Source organism: Taudactylus pleione, unplaced genomic scaffold, assembly GCF_031769625.1.
Source record: "Taudactylus pleione unplaced genomic scaffold, aTauple2 ptg000114l, whole genome shotgun sequence".
Classification (NCBI taxonomy): Eukaryota; Metazoa; Chordata; class Amphibia; order Anura; family Myobatrachidae; genus Taudactylus; species Taudactylus pleione.
In genome coordinates this window covers 8,319,714-8,340,461 of record NW_028284516.1, presented here as the reverse complement: position 1 = coordinate 8,340,461, position 20,748 = coordinate 8,319,714, and the positions used below count along the sequence as shown (strand labels likewise).

Sequence of the window (20,748 nt, the reverse complement as noted above, 5' to 3'; positions counted from 1 at the left end):
TCTGATTTAATATGTGAATACATTGTGTACGATGTGATGTAATAACATTATAGGGAGAACAATGCTATCAGTTTATTGTCTTTTCTGTAAGTTTATGCAGTATGTTCCACCATTAGCTCATCCAGCTTTGAGAATGTCCTTCGCCTTGACAGGGTGAATAATTCTAATTTTCTAATTGACTGACAGTCATTATCCCCCATGTCCTCACATAGAGAAAGCATCAAGCCATGCCCTGTAGAGACGGCAGCTGTAAAGCGATGTGCTACAGTGCTAGCACAATACATAGGTATTTTATTCTGTTCAATAAAGCATAATACAAGGATACGTGGACAAGGAAATGCTTTCCGTGAGCTCGGCACCTGCTGATATTTAGAAGATAATAGTTTCATTGTCCAAAAGCCTTGCAAGCCCTAAAGACTCTGCTAATCTATATTGGATCATTTATTTCTGAAACATACAAAGATAAAAATAAAGATTTTGCTCATGCACAAAAACACGTCTACGCAAACATGTTTCTGAGGCCACAATGGGGGTAGGTGGGGGGGGGTGACATAATATGCATGTACAGTACTCATTCATTCCTATTCACACTAAGGGCCTGATTCAGACCCGGAAGCTATCCGCAGTGCGCTCGCTATTGCCAATGGTTGCTAATCTGCGCATGTGTATGCATCGCAGTGCGCAAACTACACGATGCGTTCGCAGATCCCTCGCTCGTATAGCAAAGCCAGCCCAGCAGAGTGAGTGACAGGAGAGGTCGTTTGTGGGTGGTAACAGGGGCAGGCCAGTAAAAACGGGGGAGTGGAGGTGCAAACGCAGGCGTGCCCGAGTGTTTCAACGCCGTTTTAGAGGCGTGCATAATTAACAGGAGGCGTCATAGTACACGTCACCAGCCATTTATTTACTCTGTTTTACTCTGATATGAACGCAGTGCTTGTGGTAGCTTTTTTCTAACAGATAGTGGTCGACTTGGGGATCATCTCTGCATTCGCCAAGGGGAGTCTGCATACACAAAGCGAACGCTCATACAGGTAAGATGGGCGTGCTTATGCCTTGGCGAGCGATCGCTCCCCGCCACGTCACTTTCAAATATTTGCATACGCATCGATCCAGTGTACACTCATAGCGACCGGGTCTGAATCAGGCCCTAAATACACTGACAAATAAAGCTACATTATATAATGTATAGTTGGACAGGCTTTCTCAGTTTCACACTAAAGTGTACAGTGTAAAATAATATTGATTCCCAGTACTACAGGTATTACTTTTAGCGAAATAAATAAATAAATAATAATAAAAAAACTTTAAACTCAAATCATACTTAGCTTTCTTGGTCAGCAGCTTCTTGGAATATGGATAGTGAACCAAAATTTCACTGAGGCTCTTCTTATCCAGAATAAAAAGATTAGCAAATCCATGTGCCACCACATTGGCAGTGCGCCGGTTTCCTCCGCCAACGGACAGGAGGCTGGAGGAGAAAAGTCAAAGAACAAGACATGTAAAGACATGAGCAAGCAGGGAAGCATATCGCTAGCACTTCTCAACCAAATATTCAACCTACCGGTGTCACCTTATCAATGGGGTCATAGATTAACATCGGACACTAGCAGAAATTTTTAGGTGTCTGCTATAAAGAGTTCTTTTTTTCTTTTTGTAGATTTGTACTTTTATTTATTTATTTTAAAGATTTTGGTAGCAGATTACAGTGATACACGGTATAACAGATGGACACGCAACAACAAATAAGCGCAAAGAAAAGATGAAACATGCGCGTATGACTCTCCATCGCCACAATTGCTGTGCCCGTTTCCTGCACATGGGCAGTGCATAGTACTGCAAGATATGCTCTGAAAATGCTGCACATTTAACTTTATATCAGCACTTAAGTTGCTATGACATCCTTGGTCTTGCCTCTGTGGGTGATTCATCCAATCCACAATATGTAACCTGCAGCAGGCAGGGAAGAGAGCATTGTGTGCCAATTCAAGTATATAGCGACACTCCAGCAGAGCCGTAACTATGGTGGTGCGACCTGTGCCATGGCATAGGGCACCGCAGGTCAGGGGGCGCTGTTTGGGCCTGTCAATTTTCCTGTTTATTATTATCCTCACTTGTAGCTTCCTCTTCCTTTATCCCCAGCATCCCTTGGCCTCCCCTCTCTCTTCCCTGGCCTTCCCCATCGCCCTTTTTCAGGGGCACTATCTTATGTCCCTATTTAAAAATTTGGAGGGGGGGGTGCCAATACTTTCTCTGGCACAGGCCTCCAAAAAGTCTAGTTACGGCTCTGCACTCCAGTTACAGTATTTCATGTATATTATTCAGCTCAGAGATACTGGGGGTCATTCAGACCCGGTCGTTAGCGCCAATGCGCTCGGACCGGGTCGATGGCCCCCCACAGAGCATGCGCACGACGGCGCTGGCGTGAGACCCGCTACGACCGACAGCGCCGGTCGTAGCGGGTCTCGATCCAAAGGGGGCGAGCTGTCGATGTTGATTGACAGCTCGCCCCGTTTGGAAGGCGGGCTGGGGGGTGGCAGCCCAAATGGGGGCGTTCCCATGGGAACGCCTACCGTTTGGGGGCGGCCCCACTGACATCACTAGTGATGTCAGTGGAGAGGTTCCGGCTCAGACAGAGCCAAAAGCTCTCCAGGGCTTACGACAAGGGAGACCCTACCCTAGTGTCTCGTCGTAAGCCCCGATGGTCACGATGGTCTTGACCATCGCGACCATCACCTTAGGCGGTAGTAAGGCTGTGGGTGTTAACCCACAGCCTTACCACCGCAAAGGAGGACGTCTTGAAAATTCAAGACATCCTCCCCTCATTCAGACCGACCGCACGCTCTGTGCGACCGGCTCTGAATGAGGTCCACAGTCTTTAATACAAGGCCACATTGTCACTTTATCTACTCTTTAATCACTTGTCTTAGCTGTTCTCCTAATTTATTATGAAGTAGAAACTTGTTATTGGGAAGTCTTGTTTCACTTAAGCTGGGTTACACTGGTTTACGGATTCAGGGGGGGGGGCACCCAAGCACTTGCCCCTCCCCTGTCGTTTAGAAGACTTTTTTCTACTTTTATTGTAGCAGCATGGCCACCACCAGGATGAGGCTGCGGCTGCCAGCCCTCCCCTAGCCGTACAGTTGCTATCGCCGGCGTCGTGCAATAATGTTATTTTTCTAAATACCCGGCGCGCGTGAAGTCATGCCACGCCAACGCCACTAAAGAGACTGGGGACTCAGAGGAGCAGCGAGCAGCAACTAGGTATGTGTGGGGGTTGCTGCTGGGGCTGACTCTGCGGACATAGAAGGGATGCTGCTGGGGCTGGCTCTGTGGACATAGAAGGGGCTGCTGGGGCTGGCTCTGTGGATATAGAAGGAGCTGCTGGGGCTGGCTCTATGGACATAGAAGGAGACTGGCTGCGGACATAGAAGAGGGCTGTTGGGGCAGGCTCTGTGGACATAGAAGGGGGCTGCTAGGGACACAGAAGGGGTGCTCCTGGGGCTGGCTCTACGGACACAGAAGAGGTGCTGCTGGGGCTGGCTGGGGACATAAAAGGGGGGCTGCTGGTGCTGGCTCTGGAAATAGAAGGGGGACTGCTGAGGTTGGCTTTGGACACAGAAGGGGGATTGCTGGGGCTGGCTGGGGACACAGAAGGGGGCTGCTGGGGCCGGTTGGGGACACAGAAGGGGGCTGCTGGGGCCGGCTGGGGACACAGAAGGGGGCTGCAGGGGCTGGCTCAGGACATGGAAGGGGGCTGCTGGGGACATAGAAAGTGGCTGCAGAGGCTCGCAGGGGGCATAGAGGGGGGGCTGCTGGGGCTGACTGACATAGAGGGGGGCTGGCTGGGGACACAGGGCCTGATTCTGTAAGGATCGTAATTGCAAAGCTGCACTCAGACAGCTTTGCAATTCTGATCCCTTGTAGATATGGCATCACGCCCCCTGTGCATTACTTAACTGAGCTGCGTTGTTCAATGCAGCATCGGTTAATCTGCTTACCATTGGTCAGCTTCGGTGACCCCTAGGGTCCTGCAGTTGGCCACCTCAGTTTACAGGAAGAGGACAGAAATTTCCGTCACCCGGCTGAGATCCTGGCCTCTTCCCCCCCCCCCCCCAACGGCGGCGACATGCCTCCGTTTCGGGTAATGGAGGCTATCGCCGCCCCCTCCCCGCCCCCAAAGGGCAGCAGACTGTCAATCACTGACAGTCTGCTGCCAGTTTGCAAGCGAGCTCGCAGATCTGTTCTGCACATGTGCAGAGCGGGTCTGGTGCCTACGCAAATTCTCAAACATCGGGAATCTGCGTTCAGCAGTGCACTAGCGTGAACTGCTGAATCAGGCCCCCAGAACGAGGACTGCTGGGGCTGGCTCTGGACACAGAAGTGGGGCTGGCTGGGGACATAGAAGGGGGCTGCAGGGGCTTGCTGGGGACATGGAAGGGGAGGGGTTGGGTGGGGACACAGAACGGGGACCTGGCTGGGGTCACAGAAGGGGGGCTGCTGGGGATGGAGACACAGAAGGGGGCTGGCTGGAGATACAGAAGGGGGCTGCTGGGGCTGGAGACAGAGAAAGGGGCTGGCTGGGGACACAGAAGGGGGCTGGCTGGGGACACAGACACAGAAGGGCCCTGGCTGGAGAGACAGAAGGGAGCTGCTGGGGCTGGAGACAGAGAAGGGGGCCTGGCTGGAAACACAGAATGGGGGATGGCTGGGGACAAAGAACAGAGGCTGGTTAGAGAGACGTCAGGGCAGACTGCTGCGGGCGATAATACAGGTGCATTAGCTTGAAGGTAAGCAATTTGCTGGTGCTGCCTGTGGCGAGGAATGCTGTGAGGTGTGCAATGTACTGTGAAGTGAATATTGAAGGGTGGGGGGGGGGTGATATGAGTTGAATAGTGAAGGAAGGGTTAGGGTGCTGTGATGTGGTGAATAATGAAGGAAAGTGGGGGTAGGTGCTGTGTTATGATAAAGGGGGAAGAGTGCATTGAAGTGGGGAAGTGCTGTGAGAGGAGAACATTGAAGGTTGCTGTGCCAATAGACACACTCTTCCTGTCACCTACCAGACCTGTCCCTGCACACTCACCCTGTCACCTACAACACCTGTCCCACATACACTCACCCCATCAACTACCAGACCTGTCCCTGCACACTCACCCTGTCACCTACAACACCTGTCCCACATACACTCACCCCATCAACTACCAGACCTGTCCCTGCTCATTCACCCTGTCACCTACCAGACCTGTCCCTGCACACTTACCCTGTCACCTACCAAACCTGTCCCTGCACACTTACCCTGTCACCTACCAAACCTGTCCCTGCACACTCACCCTGTCACCTACCAGACCTGTCCCTGCGCATTCATCCTGTCACCTACCAGACCTGTCCCTGCGCATTCATCCTGTCACCTACCAGACCTGTCCCTGCGCATTCATCCTGTCACCTACCAGACCTGTCCCTGCGCATTCATCCTGTCACCTACCAAACCTGTCCCTGCACACTCACCCTGTCACCTACCAGACCTGTCCCTGCACACTCACCCTGTCACCTACCAGACCTGTCCTGGCACACTCACCCTGTCACCTACCAGACCTGTCCCTGCGCATTCATCCTGTCACCTACCAAACCTGTCCCTGCACACTCACCCTGTCACCTACCAGACCTGTCCCTGCGCAATCATCCTGTCACCTACCAGACCTGTCCCTGCGCAATCATCCTGTCACCTACCAGACCTGTCCCTGCACAATCACCCTGTCACCTACCAGACCTGTCCCTGCACACTCAACCTGTCACCTACCAGACCTGTCCCTGCACACTTACCCTGTCACCTACCAGACCTGTCCCTGCACACTCACCCTGTCACCTACCAGACCTTTCCCTGCACACTCACCCTGTCACCTACCAGACCTGTCCCTGCGCAATCATCCTGTCACCTACCAGACCTGTCCATGCACACTTACCCTCTCACCTACCAGACCTGACCCTGAACAATCACTCACCCTGTCACCTACCAGACCTGACCCTGAACACTCACCCTGTCACCTACCAGACCTGTCCCTGCACACTCACCCTGTCACCTACCAGACCTGTCCCTGCACACTTACCCTGTCACCTACCAGACCTGTCCCTGCACACTTACCCTGTCACCTACCAGACCTGTCCCTGCACACTCACCCTGTCACCTACCAGACCTGTCCCTGCACACTTACCCTGTCACCTACCAGACCTGTCCCTGCGTATTCACCCTGTCACCTACCAGACCTGACCCTGAACACTCACTCACCCTGTCACCTACCAGACCTGACCCTGAACACTCACCCTGTCACCTACCAGACCTGTCCCTGCACACTCACCCTGTCACCTACCAGACCTGTCCCTGCACACTCACCCTGTCACCTACCAGACCTGTCCCTGCGCAATCATCCTGTCACCTACCAGACCTGTCCATGCCCACTTACCCTCTCACCTACCAGACCTGACCCTGAGCAATCACTCACCCTGTCACCTACCAGACCTGTCCCTGCACACTCACCCTGTCACCTACCAGACCTGTCCCTGCACACTCACCCTGTCACCTACCAGACCTGTCCCTGCACACTTACCGTGTCACCAACCAGACCTGTCCCTGCGTATTCACCCTGTCACCTACCAGACCTGACCCTGAACACTCACTCACCCTGTCACCTACCAGACCTGTCCCTGCACACTCACCCTGTCACCTACCAGACCTGTCCCTGCACACTCACCCTGTCACCTAGCAGACCTGACCCTGCACACTTACCCTGTCACCTACCAGACCTGTCTCTGCACATTCACCTTGTCACCTACCAGACCTGTCCCTGCACACTCACCCTGTCACCTACCAGACCTGTCCTGGCACACTCACCCTGTCACCTACCAGACCTGTCCCTGCACATTCACCCTGTCACCTACCAGACCTGTCCCTGCACACTTACCCTGTCACCTACCAGACCTGACCCTGAACACTCACTCACCCTGTCACCTACCAGACCTGTCCCTGCACACTCACCCTGTCACCTACCAGACCTGACCCTGCACATTCACCCTGTCACCTACCAGACCTGTCCCTGCACACTCACCCTGTCACCTACCAGACCTGTCCCTGCTCATTCACCCTGTCACCTACCAGACCTGTCCCTGCACACTCACCCTGTCACCTACCAGACCTGTTCCTGCACACTCACCCTGTCACCTACCAGACCTGACCCTGCACACTTACCCTGTCACCTTCCAGACCTGTCTCTGCACATTCACCTTGTCACCTACCAGACCTGTCCCTGCACACTCACCCTGTCACCTACCAGACCTGTCCTGGCACACTCACCCTGTCACCTACCAGACCTGTTCCTGCACATTCACCCTGTCACCTACCAGACCTGTCCCTGCACACTTACCCTGTCACCTACCAGACCTGACCCTGAACACTCACTCACCCTGTCACCTACCAGACCTGTCCCTGCACACTCACCCTGTCACCTACCAGACCTTACCCTGCACATTCACCCTGTCACCTACCAGACCTGTCCCTGCACACTCACCCTGTCACCTACCAGACCTGTCCCTGCTCATTCACCCTGTCACCTACCAGACCTGTCCCTGCACACTTACCCTGTCACCTACCACACCTGTCCCTGCGCATTCACCCTGTCACCTACCAGACCTGTCCCTGCGCATTCACCCTGTCACCTACCAGACCTGTGCCCAGAGACTCTCTCATACTGCCAACACCAGACCTGTGACACAGCTTCAGAGAAAAGGAAAAGTGTTGCTCTCTATGCAGTGCAGAAAAAGTATTGTGAGGGGGCTGGGAAGTATTATTTTTCCTGTGGGGGCCAATGTGTTCTTTTTATTCCTGTGGAGCCAACTTAATTTTCCTACGAGGAAAATGTGTTTTATTTTTTTTCCCTTGAGGGGCAAAGTGTTTGTTTTTTTTCCCAGAGGGCGCCAATGTGTGTGTTTTTAATATTAAGTAAAAATATTAATTATGGGTATAGTTGGATGGGGGCACTCAAAAATGTCTCATACAGGCTGCTAGTGAGTGGGGAGTGCTGTGATGTGGACATTGGATGGGCCGAGGGGTGCTGCAAGGTGGTTGTTAAAAAGGGCAGGATGGTGCTGTGTGGTAGGGAGGGGAGTGCTGTGAGGTGGCGGTGAAGGGGAGAGTGCTGTGAGGTGGCGGCGAAGGGGAGAGTGCTGTGTGGTGGGGCGGGGAGTGTGTGAGGTGGCGGTGAAGGGGAGAGTTCTGTGTGGTGGGGAGGGGAGTGCTGTGAGGTGGCGGTGAAGGGGAGAGTGCTGTGTGGTGGGGAGGGGAGTGCTGTGAGGTGGCGATGAAGGGGAGAGTGCTGTGTGGTGGGGAGGGGAGTGCTGTGAGGTGGCGGTGAAGGGGAGAGTGGTGGGGATGGGAGTGCTGTGAGGTGGCGGTGAAGGGGAGAGTGCTGTGTGGTGGGGAGGGGAGTGCTGTGAGGTGGCGGTGAAGGGGAGGGTGCTGTGTGGTGGGGATGGGAGTGCTGTGAGGTGGCGGTGAAGGGGAGAGTGCTGTGTGGTAGGGAGGGAAGTGCTGTGAGGTGGCGGTGAAGGGGAGAGTGCTGTGTGGTGGGGAGGGGAGTGCTGTGAGGTGGCAGTGAAGGGGAGAGTTCTGTGTGGTGGAGATGGGAGTGCTGTGAGGTGGGCGGTGAAGGGGAAAGTTCTGTGTGGTGGGGAGGGGAGTGCTGTGAGGTGGCAGTGAAGGGGAGAGTTCTGTGTGGTGGAGAGGGGAGTGCTGTGAGGTGGCAGTGAAGGGGAGAGTTCTGTGTGGTGGAGATGGGAGTGCTGTGAGGTGGGCGGTGAAGGGGAGAGTTCTGTGTGGTGGAGATGGGAGTGCTGTGAGGTGGGCGGTGAAGGGGAGAGTTCTGTGTGGTGGGGAGGGGAGTGCTGTGAGGTGGCGGTGAAGGGGAGAGTGCTGTGTGGTGGACAAAGGAGGGTATGCTGTGAGATGGCAGTGAAGGGGAGAGATAAAAATTAGGCTGACCCTGGCGCTCACAATGTGATCTGTGTGTGGGTTATTAGTTGGTTGCAGCTGCCCACAAAGAAAAATTGTGTATTATTTTAAAAAAATGTATGTTTTAAAAATAGGCTGCGCAAACCTATAATTATTACCCAACAACTTGTCACTGTATAATCAATTCAATGTTTATTACAACATTTTTCACACAAATAAAAATAAATAAAAAGGTAAATCAGCATATGCTGTAAAACACTTCATTCATAAAATGCACCCTTAAGTACAAGATAGAACATTTAAATTAGCTAGCACATCTATAATAATTATGCTGCTATATGTTTGCTGTATTTTGCAACAAAGTTATAAAAATGCTGTCCAATGGCTGTATAAAGATACATGTAGACAAAGTCAAAGTTCCAATCTTTAGCACCTAAGCTCAAGAGTGATTAAATATTGTTACCATTATCAGAGGATTGTAATGTAATAGAGGAGATGGTTCGAATGCTGGTAGTTGCTCTTATTGATGTGGAAAGTGGAGCTAAGTGGTTGTCCTGGGTAACGTAATCGTATGCAGCTGGCAGGTAGGACATAAATTGTCATGGCCTTGGTTATTGTATTTATTCCATGCCCTCAGTATAATGAAAACAAGGACGTGGCTTGTGGGTATGCCATTCCTTGTGAGGCCACGCCCCTTGCTATGAGTACACACCCACTTTTCCAGGAGCAAGACGCCCCACACCTTCCCCTATCGTGGTGTCAGGTTTTTTCTGGATCCACCCCTGGCTGAGTTATCTGTCTGACGATTGGTAAGTGTATACTTACCAATTTGTCTGCCTGATGTACCGTGCTTGACAGCCTAAATGGACGGGCATTTAAATTGGCCATCCACTTGAGCTGTCAATCACCGCCGGCCGGGTGCTGCAGCATGTGTACAGGCAATCTGCGGGTCGACCGTACACACCAGCAGATGGCCGATGTGCGGTCAGATGAGGCAGGTTAGCAGAGCCTTGCCTTTCCTGTCATACTTAGGTGACTATAAAAATAAGAAAAATTGAAAGAAAATATTATAAATATCTTCTGTGTATTATTCTAATAATGTTTATATTTAAAACTCTGGAGTAATAAGTGTAATAAGTGTATGGCAGGTGAGGCACTGCCTCTCCTGTCTACCGTTTCCGCACATTCCTGATCAAAACTCACAAAAATATCAGCACTATATACTGCTGCACCTTTGTATAATGCCCACATGGACTCTCGGGGTCATATATGTATCTGTAAATCTGACTCTGATACTAGATAGTGTCTCCTCAACCACTAACCTCACCGCCCATCACTGGCCGATATATCTTTCAGGCCGATATATCTTTCAGATATGTCGGCCATCTGCTGTGAGGCACAGCAGATGGGATATGTATGTGAATGACGCCGTTCACAGACATATCTGCTGTACACACCCGGCGATGCACTATAGATATAGCGTCCATTTAAACGAGCGGGTGATATATCTATCAATGTGTACCCAGATTTATACTCTGCAAGTAATGTTAATATTGTGGGTGTCTACTTTACTGATAGCTTCGCTGCCCTATAGAAACTTATGGGGGGTGGGGCTGCTGTCGGAAATGGAGGGATTCTTAATATTTGTGGGTAACCCCTGAAAACGTCTGTTTTGGGGGAATATCCCGCAAATATTACTTGATAAATAAGCCCCTAATAGCTATGTATAAAATTTGTTCTAATGCTTCAAATGTTTAAAATTGTATGTATATGGCATGTCATATTTATACTGCTGTACATGAGATATAGATAATGTCCCTAGTAGGGTACAAGGTGCTGAATATTTTACAGTACTACTATATTTAGCTATCTTTTCTGTGGTTTGTACGTATTTTATATTAGATTTTACAAACATTTTTTTTATATTATAATATGTGCTGTCTGTCACTATCTTTCCTTGAGCTTAGGAAGATTTAGAACTTATGTGAGAGGTCAACCAGGCCCACACGAAATATCAGATAAGCTTAAAAACTTAAACTTATAAAATTCCATTATCCATAATATACTGCTTCTCTGATTTTATCTTATAAATAGATATTCCCATGGGGATACTGAGGAACCCCTGGCTTATATATTCCATGTTCTGAGGAACACCGACTAGCGAGGAAATAATAGAAACATGCTTTTGGCACTTTATGTTTAATATTTATTTCAAATACTTGTAACATCTAAAAACTACACTAGTAGGTTCCTGTTTCTACTTCAACTACTATTATTAACCCGTTCTCTGCTTAGCAGACATTACGGTTAATGAGTCATATGTGATAAGGTTAAAGAATAGATCATATTGATTTCATTACAAGTTGCCTGATTAGAGAAAGTAGGGCAGTGCTATAATCAAAGCATATATATGCATATAATGCAGTAATGTAACAGGGGGGATGGTTTAAGAGATGGACAGGTATTAGATCGACAATGAACAGGCTGACACCAAATGGGCGACAGAGTCAAAAGGTTGACTGGTACAAAAGGTCAACTGACAAAAGCTCGACAGGTACAAAATGATCAACACTCATAGGATCGACACAAAACTTTCAGATATCTTTTATTTTTATTATAAGCCTAATCCTAACCCTAACCCTCCCCCTAGTGCCTAGTGTTTGTCAGTCGACCTTTTGTCCCTGTCGGACTATTCATTGTCAACCTTTTTACTGTTGTCCTGTTATCTGGATACCATGTAACACATGTTGGAGTGAAGAAAACGAATTGCGATGTATTATCTTAAAGTCGCAGAACCACTCACACAAGACGCCATGTTTAGATGGAGGAATTGCATTTTCCAAGTTTCCATGGTATGTCTATAGATGCACTGAGATGGATTTGCGCCACTACAAGTGAACGTCTCACTATGAACAAAATTGCAGACGCGACCTCAGCTGAAGCGGCCTCAAAATCAGCCCCGTTGCGAGCACCATTTAATGCCATGCACATCATTTCACCCTGGTAAATGTGCTCTGCATTTCCAAGTATGGAGGTGTTGTCCATGGCAACCAATGAGATTCTAGCTATGTTATAGGGGGGGTGTGGCCACGGCACTTAGGCTGCACCTCATTAGCAGGCCCGGCTCCCCAAGTAGAGTTGCTAGGCTGTGTGCTAGAACAAATGAAGCAAACAACGGAAGTAAGACATACTCTCAGGATGAATTCATTACATATATCCTGCAATGAAGACAGATCTCTTAGTGGATAAGGGGAAGGTAAAGTTAGAGTTCCCCTGAGGTTGGTCACATGCAACTTTGTACTCACCAATCATATAGGTGACTAGCAGCAGTCACACTGAGACCGGGCACAGAACACCTCATTTATCAATTGCAGGACACTGTTATTAATACAGCTAAGTACTTTTACAAAGGAAATATATTTCTGACTTTACTAAAATTTGCAAAAAAAAAATGAAATGACCTGATTTCTCCAAATACAGCACCAGCCTTCAGTGTCACCAGGATTTTGGTATCATCAGGGCCACCTAGAACTTGTACAGCACCTTGCTTGATGATGTACATCTCTCGTCCAATCTCTCCCTGAATTCAGAAATAATGAAATCACATTAGTGTGCTTGTTTGCAAATATGGGTTTTCATGGTCACATTAGTACAGCTATGAATGCTACTGTGCCTTTGTGTTTTGTGTTATTATGAGTAGCCATATAAACTTTTAAAACTCAGTAATGTATTCAGTGACTGCACAGAGATGTAGCATTTGTTTTGTCCAATATGAATAAAGCAGACAAGTGCAGAGTAATAACAATACCGTAACATATAATGAAATAGGCAATAAGTCATGTTTACTAGAATTTATTGTATATTCCTTATATTCCAATAATCTCCCTCCATAAAATGAGATCTCAATATTGAACTGCCCTGTTCAGAGACACCAAAGGAGTGGTTTGTCATAGGGAACCAACCTGGGAAATTTCTGAAGCAGGCTTAAATGTGTGTGTGTGTGTGTGTGTGTGTGTGTGTGTGTGTGTGTGTGTGTGTGTGTGTGTGTGTGTGTGTGTGTGTGTGTGTGTGTGTGGTCTGTGGTCTGTGGAGTCTGTGGAAGGGGCGAATCCAAATGTGTCTGATGGTATATAAGGGGTATGTGGAAAAGTATGACGGCATATAGGTGCATATAAAGGAGTCTGATGGCATATTAGGGGCATCTGGTTGGTATGATGGTATATAAGGTGCATCTTTGTGGTCTGATGGAATATATGGGGCATCTTCATGTTCTGATGGCACATAAGAAGCATCTGGAGGATATGATGGCATATAGAAATGTATTAAATGTTGGTATATGTGTGTACTGTTGCAGGTGGTATAACAGAGTAAATGTACACACCACTACTGAACAGCTCAGTACTTAACCAGTGGAGTGGTATATTTTAGCAGTACCTTGAATGTAGAGCCATACTCATGTACTCATGTAACAGGCTCTCAGCATGGAGGAGAGCTTGAGTGGAACATACAGACCACCAGCTGGTGACTGTATGTTAAGAGAGGTGCAGGATACAAGCTCTGTACAATGCTGTGGATGCAGTATATTGCGGGGTCTGACTGAGCTAAGTGGAACATGTCCGTGTTCCACTGCAGCACTCTAACACAGTGACAAGTACAGGTGGCAGCCATCTTGGCAGGGGAGTTTCTAGAGATGAGGGGACCTGTGTGCAGTCTCCGACATGGGCCCCTCCTCTCCGTCCAGTGGCCAGCTGCACACTGAGTGGTGCGTGGCCAGCGACGCTTTTATAGACTCTGGGCACTAGAGTGTGCCCAGAGTCTATAGTGCATGCACAGGTCACCAGGAAAATGGCCACAGCAGCCATTTTCCCTGTACTGCGCATGCGCAAACGACGGGAGAATGGTTGCAGTGGCCATTTTCCAGCTGTTTTTACTGGCGTAAACATCGGAGCCAACGTGGGACTCCGGAGAGGCAAGTTTTATGGGTGCAGGGTGTGTGGTGCGGGCACCCCCTGGGCCCGTGTGCCCCGCATACCCTGCATACATTATAAATACGCCCCTGCATCTTGGTTAGATAATGAAACCTCTCTAAAGGAGCCAATGGGGAGACTGCGCAGTAGCGCTCTCCCAGCTTCAACACCCCCCTCGCTTAAAGCTTCTCCATTTTACTTTTAGGTTTCTTGTAGAAACCTGTAAAAAAAATTAGGGTTTGGAAAAAAAATCAACATTTCAAACAATTCTAGTCCACATATCATGGTAGGGACATAAGACTCCTCTCACTGACTGTGTGGGCTACAGTATATCAACAGTCTCTTTCCTCACAAACGTACGACTGCTGTCACTCTCAGCATTGTTGATGTCTTCCACACTTGTGAAACTTGATTTACGTCTCTTTGCTTACAGTATTTTGGTTTTCCATTCACACCAGTCAGCTCATGACTTTGTTTCTCGGATATCCAGAGCTTCACCGAACACAATATTCACAAATTCCTCATCATGGGGGTCATTCAGACCCACTCGCGAGCAGCAGTATGCTAGCAAGTGGGTCGATGTTCCCCACTGCGCATGCGCACGACGGAGAGAGCTCCGTCGTGCGCATGCGCGAGACCCGGCGAGCGACGGGCTTTCCATCGCTCGGGGTCTTGCACCAAAGGGGGCGTGCTGTCGATGTTGATTGACAGTACGCCCCCTTTGGTGGGTGTGCCGGGGGCATGCCTGCCAGACGGAGGCGTTCCCGTCTGAAGCCGGCCCCACTGACATCACTAGTGATGTCAGTGGGAGTGATTTTGGCTCTGATAGAGCCAAAATCACTCCTGGGCTTGCGGCTGGGAAACCCGACCGCAGGGTTTCCCTCGCAAGTCCGATGGTCACGATGGTCAAGACCATCGCGACCATCTTTTTGCACGCTCGTATATGCTGTGGGTGGTGACCCACAGCTATACGAGCGTCCAGGAGGACGCTCCATTTTAATGGAGGAGGGCCCTGATTCAGAGCGAGCGCTCTGGTCAGAGCGTCCGGCTCTGAATCAGGGCCCATATCTTCTCAGTGGTTTTCCAATATTTGATCTTGCAGAAGTTTTCCTTCCCCTACACCCTGGCCCCATCCTCTCGTCTATCACCCTGCTCTTTCCCTCACACTCCGGACTCTCATCTCCTCCATCACCCTCTTCACTTTACAGTCGCTGAACTCAGTAAATGTCAGTGAGAGCAGATCTGCAGTGCTGCAGTCGCTCCTCCTCACATGCCTCCATGCCCTCCCCCTGTATCCCTGCAGCCTGCATTGCCATAGTGTGTGCAGTACACTGAGCTAGCGCACGATGCCTGTCACTGCTGTGATGATTGGCCGCAGACACAGCTAAGAGAGCAGTTCCCTGCTCTGTGTGACAGCAGCTGCTGATTTGATAGGATGTGGAGGGCCCAGGGAACATGCCCCAGTGTTTCCCCTTTAATCTGGCACTGTACTGGGAAGAGAGGGATTCTGGGCCAGTGAGAAGTGCCCCATTCTCCTGGTAGCCCAATCTGCCCCTGGAGGCACATTTGTGAGCCAGCTTCCTCCTTCACTATGTACAAATTCCCTTCAGTCAGCTCCTCCACTACATACAGTAGGGGCACCTAGAGGAAGGGAGGTGCCCAAGCATTTTTCTGGACCAGGGTGGTGGTCTGGGGCTGCCAGAGATGCAGACAACCCCAGGATAGTGTGGCTATGCCCCCTCCCCCCTATGTCATCATTTATACAGAGTTCCTGATATTCACAATGGGGCATAGCCACACCCCACATGCTTAGCCATAATCCTCAAACTCAGGGGCATATTTATAACGGGTGCAAGGTGTGCTGTGCACACAGGTCCAAGGGGGCCCACACCGCACACCCTGCACCCATACTAGTTATACTTACCTTTCAGCAGATTCCGACATGCTGCTCTGTGGCACTGTACCGGCGCTGCAGAGCAGCAAAAAGTTGCGCATGCACAGAAAAGATGTCAGAGTTCAGCCGGGGATTGGCCGTCCCTTACCGTCCCGCCGGCTTCCTCTGACTTCCTGGGCAGTCGGGCGGCTGGCGCGGCGACGTGGGAGGAGCTGAGCATTCACCCTGTAGCTGTGGTGTCTGGCGACCCGGTGAGCGGGGATCGCAGTTTCCGTCATGGGCGCCGCCATGACACTTTCCTTTTTCCTATGTCAGTACTTCCTTCCCTGAGTGGCCCGGCTGGTCAGCTGACGCTGTGGGCCTATCAGCAGGCTTCCTGTGCTCCAGGTAGTTGCCTGAACAATCATTGTAGCTGCTAGTGTAACTAGAGGAGTCTCGTTCCAGGTTCCCGTGCTTCCAGTGTGTTTCATCCAGAGCTTCTAAGCTATCTCACCACAGTGCCTTTACTATCAACAGCCTGTGTACAAGTTTAACCTCCATCTCTCCACAGTGCCTTTACTAATCAACAGCCTGTGTGCAAGTTTAACCTCCATCTCTCCACAGTGCCTTTACTAAGCAACAGCCTGTGTGCAAGTTTAACCTCCATCTCTCCACAGTGCCTTTACTAAGCAACAGCCTGTGTGCAAGTTAACCCTCCATCTCACCACAGTGCTTTACCATCACAGCCTGTGTGCAAGTTAACCCTTCATCTCACCGCAGAGCTTTTACCATCACAGTCTGTTTGCAAGTTAACCCTTCATCTCATCGCAGGGCTTTCACCATCACAGCCTGTGTGCAGGTTAACCCTTCGTCTCATTGCACCCTAGTGCATGATCTCCAGCCGGCAATCCGGTATATACTTCGTGGGATATCCAGCTGTTACCTCAACCTACCAATAAATCTCTACACCTCTCTAGCCAGCACCTCAAGTGCCTTTCTCCAGCCTGGAGTTCTATCCCACTCCCCACGTGCCTATTCCAGGCATTACCCTTGGGCCACGGGTGTTTTGATTCTCTTTTCCCTGCAGGCCTTGGTCACCAAGTCAAAGGACCGCGACCTGCTTACAGGGAGCCACACAAGCCCATATCCCGCTTGGAGGGGTCACTGGCAAACACCTCCTTGTGAGTTAGACTCCGCACCATTGACTAGGTCTAGTCAACGACCAAGACTTGTGGATGCGGAGATCATACGTCCAGGCCCCTCGCCTTCACCTCCTCCCACAGCCTCAGACCTCGGCTTTCAATAACCCGCCGCTCAGCGTGACAGTTTGTTCAGGCCAAATGGAAGCCGCAGCTGCCCAAGGTACTGGGACTCTTGAAGAGTTAACAAGCCGTATGGATAACCAAGAGGCGGCACAGCGACATGTGGCTCAGTACCTGCAAGAATTGTCCGTACAGTTAATGACCATACAAAATACACTGGCATCTATGTCCACAGCCTCGCCACCTGTCATTCCTGCTGGTTCTCCAGGGTTACCTTAAGGGGCTATGCCACAGAAGTCTTGTCTCCACTTGGCCACCCCTGAAAGGTTTGACGGTACTCCCCAACGTTGTCGTGGTTTCATAAACCAATGTGAAATCCAGTTTGAGTGCCTCCCCCAGAATTTCCCTACCTCCCGGTCTAAGGTCGCCTATGTAATTTCATTACAGACTGGGGCTGCATTGGACTGGGTTTCCCCTCTTTGGGAACAGGCTGATCCGATAGTTTCTAGATACGAAGACTTTGTGACAGCCTTCAAACGGATTTTTGATGAGCCCGGCAGATCGGTTTCTGCTTCCTCCGACTTACTCCGTGTCCGCCAAGGTTCTCGCTCGGTGGGACAGTACGTGGTGCAGTTTCAGACCCTTGCATCGGAACTTAGATGGAACGAAGAAGCACTCAAAGCAGCCTTCCTCCATGGGTTGTCAGAAAGGATGAAAGATGAATTAGCATCCAGAGATTTACCTATGTCTTTTTCTGAGACTATTTCCCTCTGCATAAAGATTGATTTACGCCATAGGGAGCGGTGGGGTAATAGAGGTCATGGGGATCGCCCTCGAGATCGTCCGGCCTCAGGAAGTCAATCCTATTCCCCCACCTCCAGGGGTGAGGAACCTATGCAAATCAACAGAACCAGGCTAACCACGGCCGAACGCAATCTGTGCTTTCAAAATAAATTGTGTCTTTATTGCACTGCCCCTGAGCACATCTTAAAGAATTGTCCCCTGCTGGCGGGAAATGCGAGACCCTAGTTGATGTCAGGAGCATTCAATTAGGGGTCATTTTTAAGCACTTCCAATTAACTGACAGTTTATTGCCTGTATCTCTTTACCACCAGTTCAGGATAAGGGATGTTAAAGCCCTTATAGATTCCGGTGCTGCGGGAAATTTTATTTCCAAATCTTTAATCCAGTCCCTTGGTATTTCGGTGGTACCTTTACCTGACAAATTACTGCTCTCCGGTGTAGATGGTAAAACCGTGCTAGGTGAATCCATATCCTTGAAATCCCAGCCCGTGACCCTCAGGGTTGGTTGCCTGCACCAAGAGACCATTGAATTCCTCATACTTCAAACTCTGCTTACGAGCTGGTTCTGGGTTTACCATGGTTAAGGAAGCATAGTCCTACTTTTGATTGGTCCAATATGCAAATTGTATCATGGGGACCAAACTGTTTCCATCGGTGCCTAACCCAAGTACTTCCTGAACGTACCCACTCTGTGCACCCCAGTACAGGTGCAAAGTTCCCCCCAACCGACAAGCCAAAAGATCCTTCTGTCTCCAGTCTACCACAAGCATATCAAGATTTTGCTGATGTCTTCTGCGAGCAGGCTGCTGATCAACTCCCTCCTCATCGGTCGTGGGATTGTGGAATAGAACTTCTCCCGGGGAAGATTCCCCCTCGGGGCCGGACCTATCCTTTGTCAGTTCCAGAAACAGCCGCCATGGCAACTTACATTAAGGAAAATCTAGCCAAAGGGTTCATACGGCCTTCCTCCTCCCCTGCAGGGGCAGGGTTATTTTTCGTGAGCAAGAAGGATGGAGGCCTCCGGCCCTGTATAGACTACCGTGGCCTTAACCAAATTACTGTAAAAAATCGGTATCCATTACCTTTAATTCCTGAGCTTTTCGACAAGGTTCGTGGAGCTAAATTGTTCTCTAAACTAGATCTTCGTGGGGCATACAATTTGATACGAATCAAAGCTGGGGATGAGTGGAAGTCCGCCTTCAATACCAGAGATGGTCATTTTGAATATCTGGTAATGCCTTTTGGACTCTGTAATGTGCCGGCTATGTAAATGAAATCTTTCGGGACATTCTCTACAGCTTTGTCATCGTCTATTTAGATGATATTCTAATCTTTTCTAAGGATCTTCAAACTCATCGCCAACTTGTTCGAGAAGTTCTAGTTCGCCTTCGAAAACACCACCTTTATGGAAAGTTATCCAAGTGTCTCTTTGAACAAACCACAGTTCCTTTCCTAGGACATATAATTTCTGGGGAAACCATTCAGATGGATCCAGAGAAACTGAAAGCGATCTCTGAATGGCCATTATCAAAATCTTTAAAAGCTACCCAACGTTTTTTGGGATTTTCAAACTATTATAGGCGGTTCATACCGAATTTTTCCACTCTGGTGTCTCCCAATACTAGTCTCACACGGAAGGGCGCTAACCCAGCCCAGTGGCCGGACTCAGCCATACAGGCCTTCCAGAGATTGAAAGAGGCATTCTCTACTGCCCCTATCCTTTGCCAACCCCAACTGGATAAACCATTTTTTGTTGAAGTGGATGCCTCTTCGGTGGGTGTAGGGGCGGTATTATCCCAAATTTCCAGTGACGGGAAGAAACATCCATGTGGATACTTCTCTCATAAATTTTCCTCTGCAGAGAAAAACTATGCGATTGGAGATCAAGAACTCCTAGCTATGCGTCTGGCGTTAATGGAGTGGCGTCATCTTTTGGAGGGGGCCAAGTTTCCAGTTACCATTATTACTGACCATAAAAACTTAATTTACCTTCAGACGGCTCATCGCTTAAACGCCAGGCAGGCCCGCTGGTCCTTGTTTTTCTCAAGGTTTAACATTAAGCTTCAATTTTGCCCCGGTAATTTGAACAAAAAAGCGGATGCTCTCTCCCGGTCTTTTCTACTCGACACACAGGAAGAAGATCATCTGAGATCTCGCCCAATCCTGGATCCTATGGTCTTCGCTTCAACTCAAATATTGACTCCGCCTCCGGGGAAAATTTTTGTGACTCCCGAATTACGGAAAAAGTTGTTAATCTGGGCTCATAGTTCTCTATTTGCTGGGCATTCTGGTACTTTCAAAACATACAAGTTTCTTCAGCGTTCTTATTGGTGGCCCTCAATGAGAAAAGATGTTCAAGAATTTATTTTGTCATGTGTAAAATGCTCACAGCATAAAGTTTCTCGCAAAAAAAAGTGCCGGTCTTCTACGCCTGTTACCCGTTCCTACTATTCCTTGGACCCATATATCCATGGATTTTATCTCTGAGCTTCCACGCTCCAAAGGACATAACACCATATGGGTAGTGGTGGATCGTTTTTCAAAAATGGCACATTTTATACGATTAGTAAGTCTGCGATCTGCTCCCCATTTGGCAAAAATTTTTGTTAAAGAGATTTTTAGATTACATGGTCTTCCAAGAGAGATTGTTTCCGACCATGGAGTCCAATTCATAGCCAAGTTTTGGAGAGCCTTATGCAGCGCTTGTGGAACCAAATTAAAATTTTCATCAGCTTACCACCCACAAACTAACGGGCAAACCGAGAGGGTTAATCAGGAACTGGAGACCTTTATAAGACTTTTTGTGTCCTCTTTACAGGATGATTGGGTGGACTTACTACCTTGGGC

The 20,748-nt window shown here is 49.3% G+C and overlaps 1 protein-coding gene across 1 annotated transcript in view; it reads right to left on the bottom strand.

Moving 5' to 3' along the window:
- CNGB3 (cyclic nucleotide gated channel subunit beta 3) overlaps window positions 1-20,748 on the bottom strand; it is a 246,521-nt gene that overhangs the window by 25,287 nt on the left and 200,486 nt on the right. The window contains exons 16-17 of the mRNA XM_088471523.1: window positions 12,457-12,575; window positions 1,322-1,468 (exon numbers count right to left, since the gene is read on the bottom strand). Of these exons, the coding sequence (XP_088327649.1) occupies window positions 1,322-1,468; window positions 12,457-12,575 (266 nt within the window). The remainder of the gene's footprint in view (window positions 1-1,321; window positions 1,469-12,456; window positions 12,576-20,748) is intronic.